The sequence below is a fragment of the Lates calcarifer genome, linkage group LG3, assembly GCF_001640805.2.
Source record: "Lates calcarifer isolate ASB-BC8 linkage group LG3, TLL_Latcal_v3, whole genome shotgun sequence".
NCBI lineage: Eukaryota > Metazoa > Chordata > Actinopteri > Centropomidae > Lates > Lates calcarifer.
In genome coordinates, this window is record NC_066835.1 from 21178506 (window position 1) to 21193732 (window position 15227).

Here is a 15227-nt window from a genome sequence, read left to right on the forward strand (position 1 = left end):
TAACATTAGCATTAACAGCTGTTCACTTACCAGTCTGGATGACACATTGCGAGTTCAGCATCAAACTTCATCACTTTACTCGCCAAGAGCTGTCTCCAGTGGTGGAAAGCAACGGCAACAACTTTCCTCCATCAGCAGAAGAAAGTAAAAAATTCTGCACATTCATCCTCTGCACAGCGACGCTCAAAGATGCAAGGGAGCTAACAATAATTAAAACTTATAAAATATTTAATGGGATAGAACAGAATCAAAAACTTCTTCCATTTACATTTACTTCCATTTAAAACATTAACATTTTCTTGTGAAAATAGATTCTAGTATTCCTTAACAGTTTGAGCCTTTCTGGCCTCTAAAAATCATGTAAACAGAAAAGAAAATCACTGCTCATATTGAGACTGGAGATCCTCTGTAAACTGACACAAAACAAAAAGGTTTAACAGAGACACAAACAGCCAATAAACACAGAATGAAACTGTACTTTTTCCTCATTTATTTCTTTTCTTCTTACATTGGTCAGACATCGTGCTCCCCTCATTGATCTGACGATGAGCACACATCAGCCAGTGTTAAACATACAGCAGCAGTGCAGTGTGAACCACATAAATCTTTATTGTGACAACTTCACAATAAAAGTCCCTGACTCTTCAAAACTGAAAAGCAGCGGAAAGATAGATTCTGTATATATGTTACTTTATATATTTAAGTACATTCTGTTCAGAGCTTTTATTTTTATGGACCCTGAAGTGACAGTTAGTGCAGGTAGGTGACACAGTAACATCGACATTACAACAGTGTTATCAATCTGTTAGCAAACACACAAAACAACCTGGGCTGACTGATCCATTTTACCCCAGATTAACACAAAGTTACAACATAAACAGCTGTTGTTTTGTATCATTCACATACCTAAACATGAACTCTCCTCTAATCTGTCCTGTTTGTCTCTGCAATGGTGAAAGTTAAGGATGTTTACTGACTTTCAGATGCCTCTTAAAGCCTTAAAATCAACACTGATGCTAAAGTTTAAATGCATTTAATAACCCAACAGTGTTAGAAACAGCCTTAATAGTAAAAATGAGGTTTTACTGTAAAAAGAACAGCAAAAGTCCCACAAGTGACAGTAAGACAAAAAAAGTACTGATGTTTACTTGGAGTGAATCCTGACACCCTGTGTTTTGTCTGTCTGTGGATCAGTCAGCCCAGGCTGCAGACACATGGTGACACATAATGATCTAAAGGGTGTTTCTGATTGGTCCTGTCGGAGCTGCGTCTGTTACGCACGTGCGTTGATGATGTCGACAAACTCTGGTTTCAGAGAAGCTCCGCCGACCAGGAATCCGTCCACGTCGGCCTGAGACGCCAGCTCTCTGCAGTTAGCTCCCGTTACTGAACCTGGAAGACGCAGAGGAAACAGTCAGGTCAAACTCCTTCAAAAAAAATCTGCTAATTTCCTTTCACTTTGACTTGTGCAAAAAAACTAAACGAGACAGAAGGAGGAGAATCGTCACTGACCTCCATAGATGATGCGCACAGAGTCGGCCACGTCGTCTGAGACGTTGGCTCTCAGCCACGACCTCAGCTTCTCATGGACCTCCTGAGCCTGGACAAACAGACGCACAGACACACAGTCACGTTTCCATCACTTACGAGGACATTACAGTGACTTACATTCACTTCATTCACGTTTTATCTCTTTACACACACTGAAACTGATTTGTGAAAGCTACACAGCACCACCTACACCTTTCAAAGTTTTCTTTATCGTTAGAAAATGTTTCTTTCTCCAAAAACATGTTGTTACTCTGAGTGCCACGTCTTCTAATTTCATAAAGCCAGAGGTCTCGTTTGCGGCTGAATGTGCAGCCAAACTGAGTTTATACTGAGATACTGGATCTGCAGGAGTCAGTGGTGTTAGAAAGAAAGAAAGTCTGTCACTCTAAATAATAAAGAGCGAGGATTTCTATGATAAAAATGTTTTAAAATAGCTGTGTGTTGGTAAAAATAACTTTAAACAGTCTCAGTGCCAGTCAAACTGCGAGTCATCATCTTCTGATTTACGGTTATTTTGGCTTTAACCAGGTCAGTGTTCTGTCAGATGAATTCACAGTAAATCCTGATGCTGCTCTCCTGCCTGACACCAACATGAACATGTGAGTGTTACCTGATCAGGTGTGGCGGTCTTTCCTGTGCCGATGGCCCACACAGGTTCATACGCCAGCACCACTTTCCCCCAGTCCTTCACATTGTCTGAAACACGACAACACGCCTCCATCAACTCTGAGGCTCTGCTTATAAATTAAAAGTGATTCCTGACATTTAACACGATGATGAGTTGATGCAAACACTGACACTGAACAGTTTCAGCAGGAAAAAGTGAATTAGGCCGCAGTATGATAAGAGTAAAGGAAGCATCCTAAAGTCAGAGCAGCACTGCAGAGATCCGTCTGCTCGGTAACTTCCTCCTGCGTTAACAGAGGAACCTGACGACTGCTTCAGCAGCAGAGACCACTGACCCATTTACATTTTAAATCAGTGTGTAGCCTACTTAGAGTACGGAAGTAGGTTAAACGTAAACGTAACCAGGGAGAAGATCATCAATAAAACCTTGTCATATCTGACAGGAAACAGAATCGAGTTGGATTCAGGTTTTCAGATTTACGGACAAGATATAACCAGAAGTTGTTTTACCAGCAGATACATGAGGACTGAAGAGCTGGTCACAGTAATGAGAATATTATTCATCTTTTGGTCCATAAAATGTCAGAAAACAGTGAGAGCTGCCCATCACAGAGCCTGAGTAAAAGCTTGTTTTTTCTATCTACCAGTATAAAACTCATTCATATTCAATTTATTGTCACAGAAGACCAAGAAGAGCAGCAACATCTCACTCTGGAGACACTGAAACCAATTCATTTCTGGATGAAAAGACTTACTCAGTGGAACCAATGTCAAAATTGTACCTATTTTTTTTCTTTTCAATCAATTCACTGAGATATTACTCAGGTATATTCAGGAAACAGGTCAGTAATCCAGTGATAAATTCAAAAAGAAGAATCTGTGAACATGAAGGAAAAGGAAATAAAACAAAGAAAGACGAAATTGTGATTGTTTACCTGCAATGACCTTCGTCTGAGCGTACACGACTTCTTCTGTGGTGCCTGCCTCCCGCTCCTCCAGCTTCTCCCCGATGCAGGCGATCACACCCAGACCGCTCTCCAGAGCGTGAGCCACCTGAGAATCAACGCCACAAAGTTACCTGGACCTGAACACCTGATGTGACATATTAACACAGACAGGTTTTACTACGCCTGCAAAAAATGAATAAATTCTTCAAGAGATTAGCAGAAGAATCCTGTAGAACCGGACACGTCTAGATGCTTATAAATTAAATTTATCAGTTTGCCTGAAGTCGTGGATCGACTTGGTTTGACTGTGAAGACAAAAAGCTGAAGAGACTGGACCTCAGTTCAGCACCAGTGTTTAAACTGGTTAAAGAGAGTGACAAACATCTGCCAGAGAGGAGATTTCCTGCAGTGAGTAGAAAGCGTCTCACCTTCTGGCCAATCAGCTCATCACTTTCCCCGAACACATGGCGGCGCTCAGAGTGTCCCAGCACCACCCAGTCTGCTCCACAGTCCTTTATCATAGCCGGGCTGCAGGGACAGGAGACACGTTACAGACACGATGTGCATGTAAAAAACAGTGTGATATCCTTAACGATAAGAAGGTGTCTGGTTATGGTTAATAAAACTGGACTGCTTTGTGAATAATGCATGTGATGCATTCATCAGTCGGTGGGTGAGATACCTGATCTCCCCTGTAAACGCTCCCTTGGCCACTTTGTAACAGTTCTGGGCTGCGACACCAATCTTGGGGTCGAGACTGGACCGAGCGAAGTCCAGGTAGATGGAGGGAGCAGCACACACCACCTCTGAAACAGACAAATAAATGTGTGAGTGGAGTCTGTATCTGCAAATCTGCATTTATGTACATGTACTAAATCATCAGTGCTAATATTCACAGCCGATATAACTGCATCTGAAGCTCATCTGTCAGAGGCAGATGAATGTAGTGCAAAGAACTGACCTTTGACCCGGGGCTGAAATGGATAATTGAATTTGTTTTAATTGGGTTACAGTAATTATTCTCAGGAGAGGTCCATCACAGGATTAACAGCAGCAAAACATAATATAACTGTACATGTTTGTTATAATCCAACCAGGACTTTAATTTGAAAAATAACCTCTGAGTAAAAAATACAGGATGTGTCTTTGCAGAAGTTTAAATTACAGTTAAATACAGTACTGAGTAAATGTACTCCGTTACTTTCCTCCATCATGGCAGAAACGTCAGAGGCCTTTACGCAACTCATCCTGATCACATGACTCCCCAATGTCACCGTGTCATCTGAGCAGCCCCCCCCCCCCCTCTGTCTATCTGAATCCCACTCTATCAATCACACATATTGATCTGTGCAGAGTCTGATCTGCTCTCGGATCAGTCGGTTACCGGTCTGGTCGTGCAGGCTGGCGGTGTTCAGGGTGGTGATCAGCTCTCCCAGACTCTCCTTGTTCCCGTTCATCTTCCAGTTTCCTCCCACGAAGAAGCCCCTGGACGCCATGGCCGGCTGATGGCGGCTGATACCCGGTGAGGAGGAGAGGTGGAGGCGGTGGTGGTGGAGGTCCGGAGGATGGTCAGCGGCTGAGGAACGAGTCCGGCTGCTGTGTACGTCAGGTGCTGTCGGAAATACCAATACCAACACCGGCAAACATCCCTCTTCTTCTTGTTTGGGTTTCTAATAGAGTCAAACAGCTCTAAGGCGCATTATCGCCCCCTGGTGTTGACATGAGGACCTCCACTGTCTGAGCAGTAACTCCTACTGGAAGTAACTGAATACTTTTGGTACAGTTTTGAGGCACTTTTTCCAACAGTAGTTATTCAATGAACTTATACATTTACATCATCACCTTTCTCAAGGAATGAATAATAACTCACAACTCATATGTACTACTAATTGTACTCTTCTTTATATGATTTAGCAGCTAGTTACTTTGCAGCATTTCACACAAAACAGTTTCTAAAATATGATGAATTATAATAGTCTATGCAGAGAAAAAAAAACAATTATGACAACACATTTTATTTTAGAAATCCTGAGGTCATTAGTCCTGTTTATCACACACCAAAAAATAAAGACTCTTTTTGTATTTTATTTATACAGTTCAAGTAAAATTGCAATAAATTTTATTCCCCGACATAAAAATATCTAAATGCTGTCCCTAAAATCCCTAAAAATACTGGAATCAACATGACATTAAGTCCCAGGGTGTTGCTTGTGTAAAAAGGTTTTGGTGTATTTTCCTTTCCTCCTGTGGAACATGTTGCAGTGTGTTCAGTCGATAAATAAATCATCTAGTTTTGTTGTCCATTTTCCTAGAATTGAGAGAGTTCACTATACAGCCACAATTTTGTTCACCATCCGTTCACCTTTCCTGTTGTGTGTAGGTGTGACTCATACAGCTGATGTGTGTTGACCTTGTTAATGAAACTTCCCTCCAGACTGTTTTGTCCTCCAGAGTTCACGATTTTAAAAAGTGCCTGTGCACCCTGTTCCAGCAGCAGGTTGGAGGACTGTGCACTCACAATATCATCATCTCTTAGCACACAAACACACAGACTCTGACATGGTGTTAATGCAGAATTCTATGTTTATTATAAAGATTTTCAACAAACATTTTGTCTTTTTACAGAGGAACTGCACAAGTGTAAAAGTACTACAAAATGCAGCTGAACCCAGGGGAGTAACATAAAGTTTACAGGTGTTTACAGAGTGTTTCACAGGTCAGACCGCCACCCGGCAGCCAGTCTCACAGCCCGCCAGCCTGGCTCCACCCTCCAACCTTCGTTTGTCTGCGTACATCATCAGATTTTCACGGTGAGACGGGAAACAGCAGCCATCTTGGATCAAAGTCTGCTGGTTGTTAGCAGGGGACCCAAGATGGCGGCCCTACCATACACATATACTCTGGATATGTGCAGCCAAAAAAAAAAAAAAAAAAGGAAAAAAAAAAGACACTGTACATCAACTCTCCATCCTAATGTGTTAAACTATAAAATACAAATAAATTTACATATCCATCTTTCAGCTAAATAAGTGCAGGGCTCTTTTACAGGTCAAAGATCTCGAAGACAATAAAAATAAATCTGTAATGCTACAGTCTTATTTTCAATATTCATGTGCTCTTTCTTTGTTATTGTCAAAAATCTAGATGTGTTTAATTGACATTCTCAATAAGAGCTTATTTTGTGCTCAGTTATCATTTTGAATAATGTGCTATTTTTAGTGTTATTTTTGCAGTGTTTAAATCATCGTCTCGACATAATAAAACTCTCTTGTACGTACAGCGGGATGCATCGTTCACTGTTTACCTGATGCCATTTATACAATGTGACTCATTCGCAACCTCTCAGATTTTGCATACATGAATGAGGAAGAGGCAGAGAGGGAGAGAGAAAGAGAGGAAGGTTTGTAAAACATCTGCACCGAATCTCCTCCAACCTCACTTCTCTTTCCTGTCTTAACCCTTCTCCTCCTCCCCCTTTCCTCCTCTTCCTCTCCTCCTCCTCCTTTTCTTCCTCCTCTCCTTCTCCTGGTGTTTTCCTCCACTGGGATGCCTCAGTTCCAGAGTTTGAGGAAGCTGTCCCAGGATCCTGTGCAGACGCCCATACCGTCTGCGGGGACGCCGGTGCAGCTCACCCTGTTGTCATGGCCGGACAGCACACCTGAGGAGAGGAGAGGAGAGGAGAGAGGAGAGAGGAGAGAGGAGAGGAGAGAGGATGGAAAAGCAAGTAAAAAGGGCAAAGAAAGAAGAGGAGAGGGCATGTGAAAGGAAAGAAAGGAACATGGAAAAATAAAGGAATGAAAGAGGAAAGAACAGGAATTAAGTATGACTGTCAAAAAATACAAAAATATAACGTATGAAATCAAGATTTTTTTGTTGCTGTACTTTTTTTGTCTCATGTTTTCTGATGATTCTAATTGTATAAAGAAAAAAACACTTGATGGAAACTGAGCTTTCGTCGTCTTTGTCTCATCTTTTTCTCCTCCACTGTTTTTACTTTTATTGAATACGTTGTTTTTGACCACCTCTTCTGACCCATACCTCGCTTTGATACGTGTCCTGTTCATTTGAAGCAGTTTTAAAAACTGAACATTGCTGTCACTACTCACCAACTTTCTCTCCCTTCAGTGAGTCCCAGATGTGGCAGTTGAAGTCATCGTAGCCGGCAAAGATAAGGCGGCCTGAGCTGGAGAGAGCCAAGGACGTGACGCCGGCGTTCAGGCTGGTGTCCTGGTAGTTGATCACCTCCTGGTCGGAGCGCAGGTCGTACATCTTGCAGGAGCAGTCGTCGGAGCCTGTGATGATGGCGTTTCCACTGGGGAAGAACTGAGGCGCAGAGAGATCAGCATGTTTGGTTATTACTGAGCAATGCAACAATGTGAGTGAGAGCGATTAATGTGGAAACCCTGAGCTTCAACTCAGGATGGTATATAATAATATTTACAAGACCACCTGCATACGGCTGGGGGGCCACCTGACTAACATTATCATGGGTGCCAGAAACTTTATTAAAGCTACCTTTGCACATTAAGAATCACAGTAAAGACCACTTCCAGTACCACAAACCCAGAGCGAGTCATACAGAGAAGCACTTATAGAAACAAAGTAGTGCTGGAGTTTGGTCGTGGCTGCACCTTCGCATCCCCATAACCTGCTTTAATAATCAGCAGAGGGGTTATTCTCTCTCCTGTGTGTGTGATTGTGTGTGTGACTGTTGGATCCTCACAGAGATGGCGTTGATGTCGCTGGTGTGTCCGCTGAAGGTCTGCTTGCAGGCCCCTTCCCTCAGGTCCCACAGCTTGGCCAGAGAGTCGCAGGCTCCAGAGATGAAGGTGTTCATGTCGGAGGACAGGGCCAGCGACATGCAGTCTCCAATGTGGTTGGTGAAGATGATCTTCTGCTTGCCAGTCTCCAAGTCCCACAGGCAGCTGAGAGGAAGGAGGAGGAGAGAGATGGAGGCATGAAACAGGTTGTAAAGGAAGGACTGGCTGCATTTTGAATCAGGTCTATTTTCAGACCTGGTCTGACTGTTTTGGATCAGATTTCGGAGTGAGTCCATTTTGCATCGGTTCCAAACTTCCTAACTATGTGTGTCATGAAACTTCAACTCATATTTAAAGATAAATATTTCTGTATATTTACAGAAAAAAGCCTGTTTCATATGACAATCCTGATAGAGATCATTACATTTTTTAGTGTGTTGTGTCCCAAAATGAAACAATAGTCATAGTTTGATTAAAGTTTGTCAACATACACATATGACTTTCTTTAAAAGACAAAAATATGTTTATATCTTATATGCTAATTACCAACACAGTGTGATTTCAGCATGTCTACAGTATGTGTGTAGGTTAGATCCATAAATGTTGCTGTACCTCTAGCAATGTTCTCAGTGACAAAAGTACAATGAGGCTAAAGGCAAAATGACGTGTGATGAACTCACCAGGTGGTGTCACCAGAGGCTGTCAGGATCTCAGTGTCGCTAAGGAAACGGCAGCAAGACAGGTAGCCTGGGAGGGAGAGAGACAGCCAAGCGTTTAGTCAGCATCTACACCTGTCCATCCATCAGTTCTTCCACCCTCCTGTTCTTTGGTTTTGACTTCACTGCAGCTGTTCTGTCGGCGTCCACCTCACCTGTGTGTGCATCCAGCTCCCTGAGGGTCTTGGGGCTGGCGGCCTTGATGTTGTAGACTGTGCAGATGTTGTCCAGACCACCACTGGCCACCAGGTTACCAGAGGGGGCGAAGGCGACGCTCATCACCCAGGCTGACTTTAGTGGGACAGCAACCAGCTGGGAAGTAAAACATGTACAGCCTCTTTAATACAGTGCATTAGGGTATCACTTACATGGATTGATTGAGACCAGTGTTTAAGAGCTGTGGTGTGATTGAAATAACTTCACATTTGCTGCAGAATGCTGTAATTTCTGCAGAATAAATACATTTTAGAGCCTTATACAATAAACAATCCCATGATACGTAGTAAAAACCTGCAGTTTGTTATTATTTTCTTGCTCTGAATACTGTACGAGGTTGAGTTATATATCTTGTGCAACTCTCTCTGAATTACAAACTCAATGTAATAAATCCTTCAGATGAAACATCTGTACTTCAGATTTAATGTAACACTGGGTGTGTGATCTCACCTTGTTCCCTGTGAAGGTGTCCCAGACCAGAAGCTTGCCATCCTGTGATGCACTGACCATTTGCCTGTGAGAGAGATGAGATATTAGAGTTTGTTGTTACTTGTGTTTTCTTTAATTAAAATAGTCTACTAGTCTGCAGCTATTCACTGAAAAATCCTGCTAGTTCTCTGACTTCTACCTCTGTCAGGTAGATAAAATGTGCTCAAGCAAAAACTGAGTCGTGTCTAAATGTAACTTGACTCATCAAAGCTGCAGCAAAACAGCTGACGCCTCCTCAAACCAACGAGACAACAGCACCTGTGCAGTGACAGTCCGGCGTTCAATGATGGAGGGACGCGCTCACCTGGAGTCAGCTGACCAATGCATGGCATAGATTTTGGCCAGGTGACCCTTGAGCGTCTTCCTGAGCTTCAGCTGGACCCGGCCCACCGCAGCCACGCCCCCTGCGGCTGCCGCCATGTCGCTGTCATTCACAGCCTTACGGGCCGCCTGGTGGTCACACAGGGAACGACACGTTGGGGAGAGGAGGAAAGAGTCAGGAAGGTAGAGGCCAGTTAGATGTTCAGTCAACAGGACAAGTGGTACATGTACTGTTACTGTGAGTGATAGCGGCAACAGAAATAATAGCAGTACTGGTTAAAAGTACTTGAATTGGTAGAGGTAGTAGTAGAAGTAGAAGGTTTTTTGTGTCTCCAGTTTTGCTTATTTTGAACTTTACAAATAAACTGGAGAACTAACTGTACCTTTGTTCCCGTCCAGTGAAAACAACAAATTTCTGATGTTAGTGGTTCTGAATTTTTACAGAAAATTTAAAGGTTTTTAAAAATTCTCCATCAAAGCTAAATTAACCGTCCAAAATCCCAGTGTGGTAAGTGAATAAAGTATTGTGACAGAGGTGAAAACATCGCTGCTGTCTGGTAAAATACATTGACCTCATGTTATTTGTAATGAGGCCTTGTGATGCTCACATATATATGAGTACTACTGTAGGTATGCAGGAGGTGCTCACCTCAATCTGTGCACGGAGGCCATCGCACTCCTTTTTCAGTGCATCCATTTCAGCTTTCTCAGCTGCCATGGCGACGGTTGCTAGGGGATGTTACTGACGGAAAATGAAAGTGTCACTCTGTAACAAAGAGGTGGGGATGACAAAAAGAAGACAAAAAATGTTCAGTTCATTCTTGATCTTAGGGAACGACGAGGCAGTTAGCTGAGCATACACAGTCTGAGAACATCTGATGCAAGATATCAACAAGTCATCACAACAACCCCACAGCAGTTTACTGCTCTCTGGTGAATCAGATGGTTTCAGTTGGACCCACTGCTGTAAAAATCCTCATGTCTGACCCTGCACCACATTACAGGACTGCTCAGGTACACAGAGATCCACTGACCGGTCTGTACATCGCTTATTGACCATGATACCTTGATCTGGATCACTAGGATTGCTGTTACACCGAGTCTAGAGCAAAGATTAGACACATAGTTGCAGGTGTAATCCCTTCCTGAGCCAAAGTTGTAACACTGTCAGCTCTCATACTACATCACCCAGATATGATGAGTGTGAAGTGAGGGAGAAGCAGGAAGAAAAAGACCAAAGAGAGAAGGAAGGAGAAAACTCTGCACTGTGAAGAGGACAGAAGGAAAAGGGAAGACTCACAGGAAAGACTGCACAAACAACAGGAGACAAGTTTAAAGTGAAAATGTAGGAGGGATAGGAAGGAGAAGAAAAGAAGCAAAGGAGGGAAAGAGGAAGGAAGTGAGGAGGAGACCTTGAACCTGGTTAAGATTTTTCTCCAGATATAAAAATACTTAGTTAATATAGAGTGTAAACGTAAATCCCTGAATGACATCAGTACATTTTTGAATAGTGACTTATTCAAAGTCGTCAACAGAAAAGTCAAATAAGTGTCTTGAACAGTGCAGTGGGTTCTTGCATTCAAGGTGTTGCATCATGTCTGTCTCATCTTTGGTGTCAGCCATTTTAACATCAAACATGCTCTGGGGTTAGTTTGTCATTTTAGGGGAAAACAAGCTCTGTCAAACATTTTGTCCAAAGATTTCAGATCAAATTCATAGATTCATTCATTTTGGGGGGGTTTATTTAGTAGCTACCACTCAGCTCTTTGGAGGGTCTAGTTAGCTGAGATGTACATTGACTTCAACAATATTAAGGGTCAAATGTCTGTCTCTAATCTTTAATGTGGACAAATATTTAGTGTCTTCATGTTCTCTCTACCTGTGTGATTCATTGATTTCAACATAATTTTTATTTCTCCACAGCCCTGCGTGCTGCAGTTTAGTGTATGTGCCTAATGCTCTGTAATAGGATGCTGACGTCGGACTAATTTAACACCAATTACCTGCTTGCAAAATTCTGCCCATTGCCAGGGAACTCTGCTTAATGCTAATCAATGCTAATGAAGACAAATCAGTGTATTATTATTATTTGACAGCACAGGCAAACAAAGATGTTAAGACCTGAGAAATCACAGGCAATGGTTGTTTAAATGCTGTTTGCAACAGTTAAAACTCTCGCTGCTGTTATTATGCTTATATTTGCCAGTAATTTGCAGCAGCAACTATGTGATGCAACACTACAGTCTGCAGTGACACAAGGAAAAATAAAAACTTTTACAGAACGTGATGAGATGATTTAAAACTTAATTATTTATCGAGCACAATTCCCAAACGTTCACGTTTTTTTGGTCTGACTCCTGTTGGCATCTCCACTATTTTCTGACATTTCATGGACTAAATGTTTGATTGGTTAATAGAAACAGAAAGAATAACTTTCAGCCCCACTTCTATTTCTTGCATAATAAGGTTAAAAGCTGCGTTAAACAGCAGAGGTGAAGGTTCATGACGTGGCCTACGTGCAGTGCAGGTAGCTGTGACAGGATACAGGAGGGGAAGTGGTGGTGGTGGGGTTTCGGGTGGGTTGCTGCTGGGCTTTAAATCCCGGCAGGAGATCTTAAGGGAAGCTTTACCAGTCAAATCTCCTGTCATCCGATTACTGACTGCTCTTTACCTCGGGATCAGAGGGAGAGGAAGGGGGGTGCTGTGGACGGTGGGAGATGTGGAGGGTCTGTTACAGTCCAAACACCAGGCAGCTCCTCCTCTACTGTCCTGTTCTCTCATTTTAGGGACATGATGATGCCTTTATGTCTCTATAAATACGTCGACTGTAAAGCTCAATTGAAGTGATTGGACAGAGCTGAAAATTATTTGGAAAATGTTTGTCTTAGAAAGAGACAAACCCTTGGAATAGCAGCTCCAGAAGTAGCAAACATGATGGAGGAAATCTGCAGACACAGTGAGATGGCTGAGGTTTGGCCTTGTATGACAGATCAGGCTGCAGCTTACTGCTGCTACACCTGAGACACCAATCCTCTTTGGCAGCTTCCCTACAATCCAAAGATCACCTTCAAAGGGTTTAAAGAATCATTACTTCAGATGCAATCTTGCACTGATAAATGATCCTATTGTATGCAAGAAATCAACGCTTCAAAAATGCCTTAAAAATACTGGTTGGAGTTGTGGTGTAGAGTAGGGAAGCCTTCTTGCGTTAAAGATGGCAGCTGCATTTTATAAAATAACTCAGAAGTGAAGGAGGGAAGATGACGCTTCTCTGAAATCAGTGCAAATGCACAAGTTCCAGGTGGAGCTACATCTGGTTTGCAGGCAGCCATGTGCGGAAGAATCCTGTTAATATACAAGTTCCCCATAAATTTCCTGTGTTGCACACTGACACAGAAGTCCACCTCCTGTTCTTAAAATCTCACAAAAGTAAAAATTCACTGTCTGTCTTCAAGCTCTCCCAAAAGAAGTCAGTTCAGAGCAACTCACTGCAGCTCCAACTGATATCCAGCAGCACCTGAAGAGAGAGAGGCATAAAAGAAGAAACTCACCTTTTCCACACACGATGTGGTCCCTTCTCTTCTTCTGAGCAGCTCCTGGTCCCAGACACCTCCGGCTCTGTGTTCCCCTCTGAGCTTTTTTAGATTCCACAATCCCAGGGTGCTCTACCTGCTCGCTGGCTCGTCCGATGCTCTCCCCCAGCAGACTGCTATCAGCTTACTTGTGAAAAACTCTCTCTTTCTCTCTCCCTTCCTCCACAGTGAAGAACAGATGAGGATTGGAGGGGATGAAGGAGATAAGGGATGAAGGGATAAAGCTCAAAGATGGAAATAGAGAGGAAGGAGAGAGAGAGAGAAGGAGAGACAGGGAGAGGGAGCATGGCGAGAGGAGGTAGGTAAACCGATTGGAGGGAGAAAATCAGGTTATGAGGTCAAAAGACAAGAGCAGGTGAAGAAATGAAAGAACAAGGCAGGAAGAGAAAGGGAACAGGTGGAGATGAAATGTGAGAATATGAGAGAGGAGGAGAAAGATTGTGGAGGTTGCACAAAGATTAGGAAGCAAAGAGTCACATGAGGTGTGCACATAATTAAATATGAAAGAAGACACTCTTGTTTTATGCTGCGTTTATGGTGCAATCAAAGCAAACTAAATGACTGAAGAAAGAATGCAAAATGGGCCACATTCCAACAAGCTTTTATTGATTTAGGAAGCATTTCAAGTAATTACAACATCTTCTCACAAATATGAACCATTAGTTTTATCACTGGTTTCATTTCCAGGATTCATGTGCGTCAGCGGCGTCCTGGTGAGGTGACATTGTGCTCTGATTCCTGGCATTGCAGCGCATGTTTTTTGTCAGGATGCAGGAGCAGGGGATGGATAGTCTGGGGCGGAGGTTGACGGGGTGAATTGGTTTGTCAGAGCTAATGAGCTGAGCCCAGTTAATCAGGGTCTAATGGGATATCCGGGGGATGGCCAATCTCGTTAGGGAATTAGAGCAGGTCAGGCTAAACATGCGTCACACCTGACACACAGCGAAGGCAGGGATGAAAACTGGATCAAAAGTCAAACGCAGAGTTGAACTGTTTGGGAAACACAGAAGCAACTTCTTTTAATTTGAAATTGTTGTTTAAATTAAAAGAGATAATGGTACCTTGTAAAGAACAAGTTAAAAAAGTTTTAGGACCAAATCATGTGTCCTTTGGAGGTAATATCTTCTTCAGAATGGGTATAGGAATTGGTCAGATCAAATGTAGAGAGACAGGTAGAAACGCAGGAGGTCAGATATATCTGGATGCTGAAAGTGAAACAGTAAAGGGGGGAGGTTTTGGGTTGAGCCACGACAGGAAGGAGAGCAGGTATTGGTCTTTGATGAGAGATGATCTCGTTCGGTCCGTCCCCTCGACATCCTGTAATCTGACTTGTGGCTTGTGTGGAGATTTCCTTTTTTTCTTCTTCTTCTGGGAAAGGTGGGTGGAGCTCCACACAGGTAATAATCTGACATCATGTGATATTAATTAGTTCCCCAAAGGAACAGTCAGCACCTCAAAATAATAAAAACAGATTGTTATTCTACGTTGAATTTGCAGAATTAGAAACCTTAAGCTTAATGACATTTACTCAACAAATCACTGACAGTGGAGGATTTAAGGTTGAGTGATGAGCTCCTCAGTTTTGTGTTTGAGCACATTGGGAAACTGAAATCATTTGCTGACCTGTGTCTCTGACATTGTGCCATTTGGCTGTTTCTCTGTTGAAGATGTTAAACACTTGGGAAATGTAGCCACGCTACTACACTGCAGCTCTAAGCACCAAGTCCTGTCCTCATTGGTTCAGTATCCTGCTGATCCACCATTGTGCCCTCCTGCATCATGGGCACACGCTGAGATCAGTGATATTTGATGGCCTACTCTAATGGGGACCTTCAGATTAAGTCTCTCCTCAGGCTGTGTCTTTTTTTAGCAACAGGTTTTGGCTCAGGCCCGGTGACATCATACAGCAACATCAGTGTTACGCAGCCCAGTTTGACCTGGAGGTTTGTCCACAAGTCAAACACACACACAGGTTTAATACCTGCAGGGTCCATTAAGAGTCGTTTG

At 42.8% G+C, this 15227-nt stretch overlaps 2 protein-coding genes across 3 annotated transcripts; both read right to left on the reverse strand.

Moving 5' to 3' along the window:
- Window positions 1–475: 475 nt before the first annotated feature.
- tpi1a (triosephosphate isomerase 1a) lies at window positions 476–4793 on the reverse strand. Its single transcript, XM_018682999.2, has 7 exons — window positions 4510–4793; window positions 3808–3931; window positions 3554–3653; window positions 3114–3231; window positions 2162–2247; window positions 1513–1600; window positions 476–1392 (listed from the first exon to the last, which is right to left on the reverse strand). Exons 1-7 carry the CDS (start codon window positions 4619–4621, stop codon window positions 1274–1276), a joined length of 747 nt encoding a protein of 248 aa, XP_018538515.1. The 5' UTR covers window positions 4622–4793; the 3' UTR covers window positions 476–1273.
- Window positions 4794–5691: 898 nt separating this feature from the next.
- Window positions 5692–13699, reverse strand: gnb3b (guanine nucleotide binding protein (G protein), beta polypeptide 3b). Of its 2 annotated transcripts, XM_018683002.2 has the most exons (9): window positions 13179–13699; window positions 10277–10393; window positions 9611–9756; window positions 9268–9331; window positions 8757–8913; window positions 8566–8632; window positions 7849–8050; window positions 7232–7448; window positions 5692–6783 (listed from the first exon to the last, which is right to left on the reverse strand). In XM_018683002.2, exons 2-9 carry the CDS (start codon window positions 10343–10345, stop codon window positions 6677–6679), a joined length of 1029 nt encoding a protein of 342 aa, XP_018538518.1. In that variant the 5' UTR covers window positions 10346–10393; window positions 13179–13699; the 3' UTR covers window positions 5692–6676. The 2 variants fall into 2 exon arrangements, with proteins under 2 accessions (XP_018538518.1, XP_018538519.1); XM_018683003.2 differs by lacking the exons at window positions 10277–10393; window positions 13179–13699 and having other exon boundaries at window positions 9565–9615.
- Between the last annotated feature and the right edge of the window lie 1528 nt (window positions 13700–15227).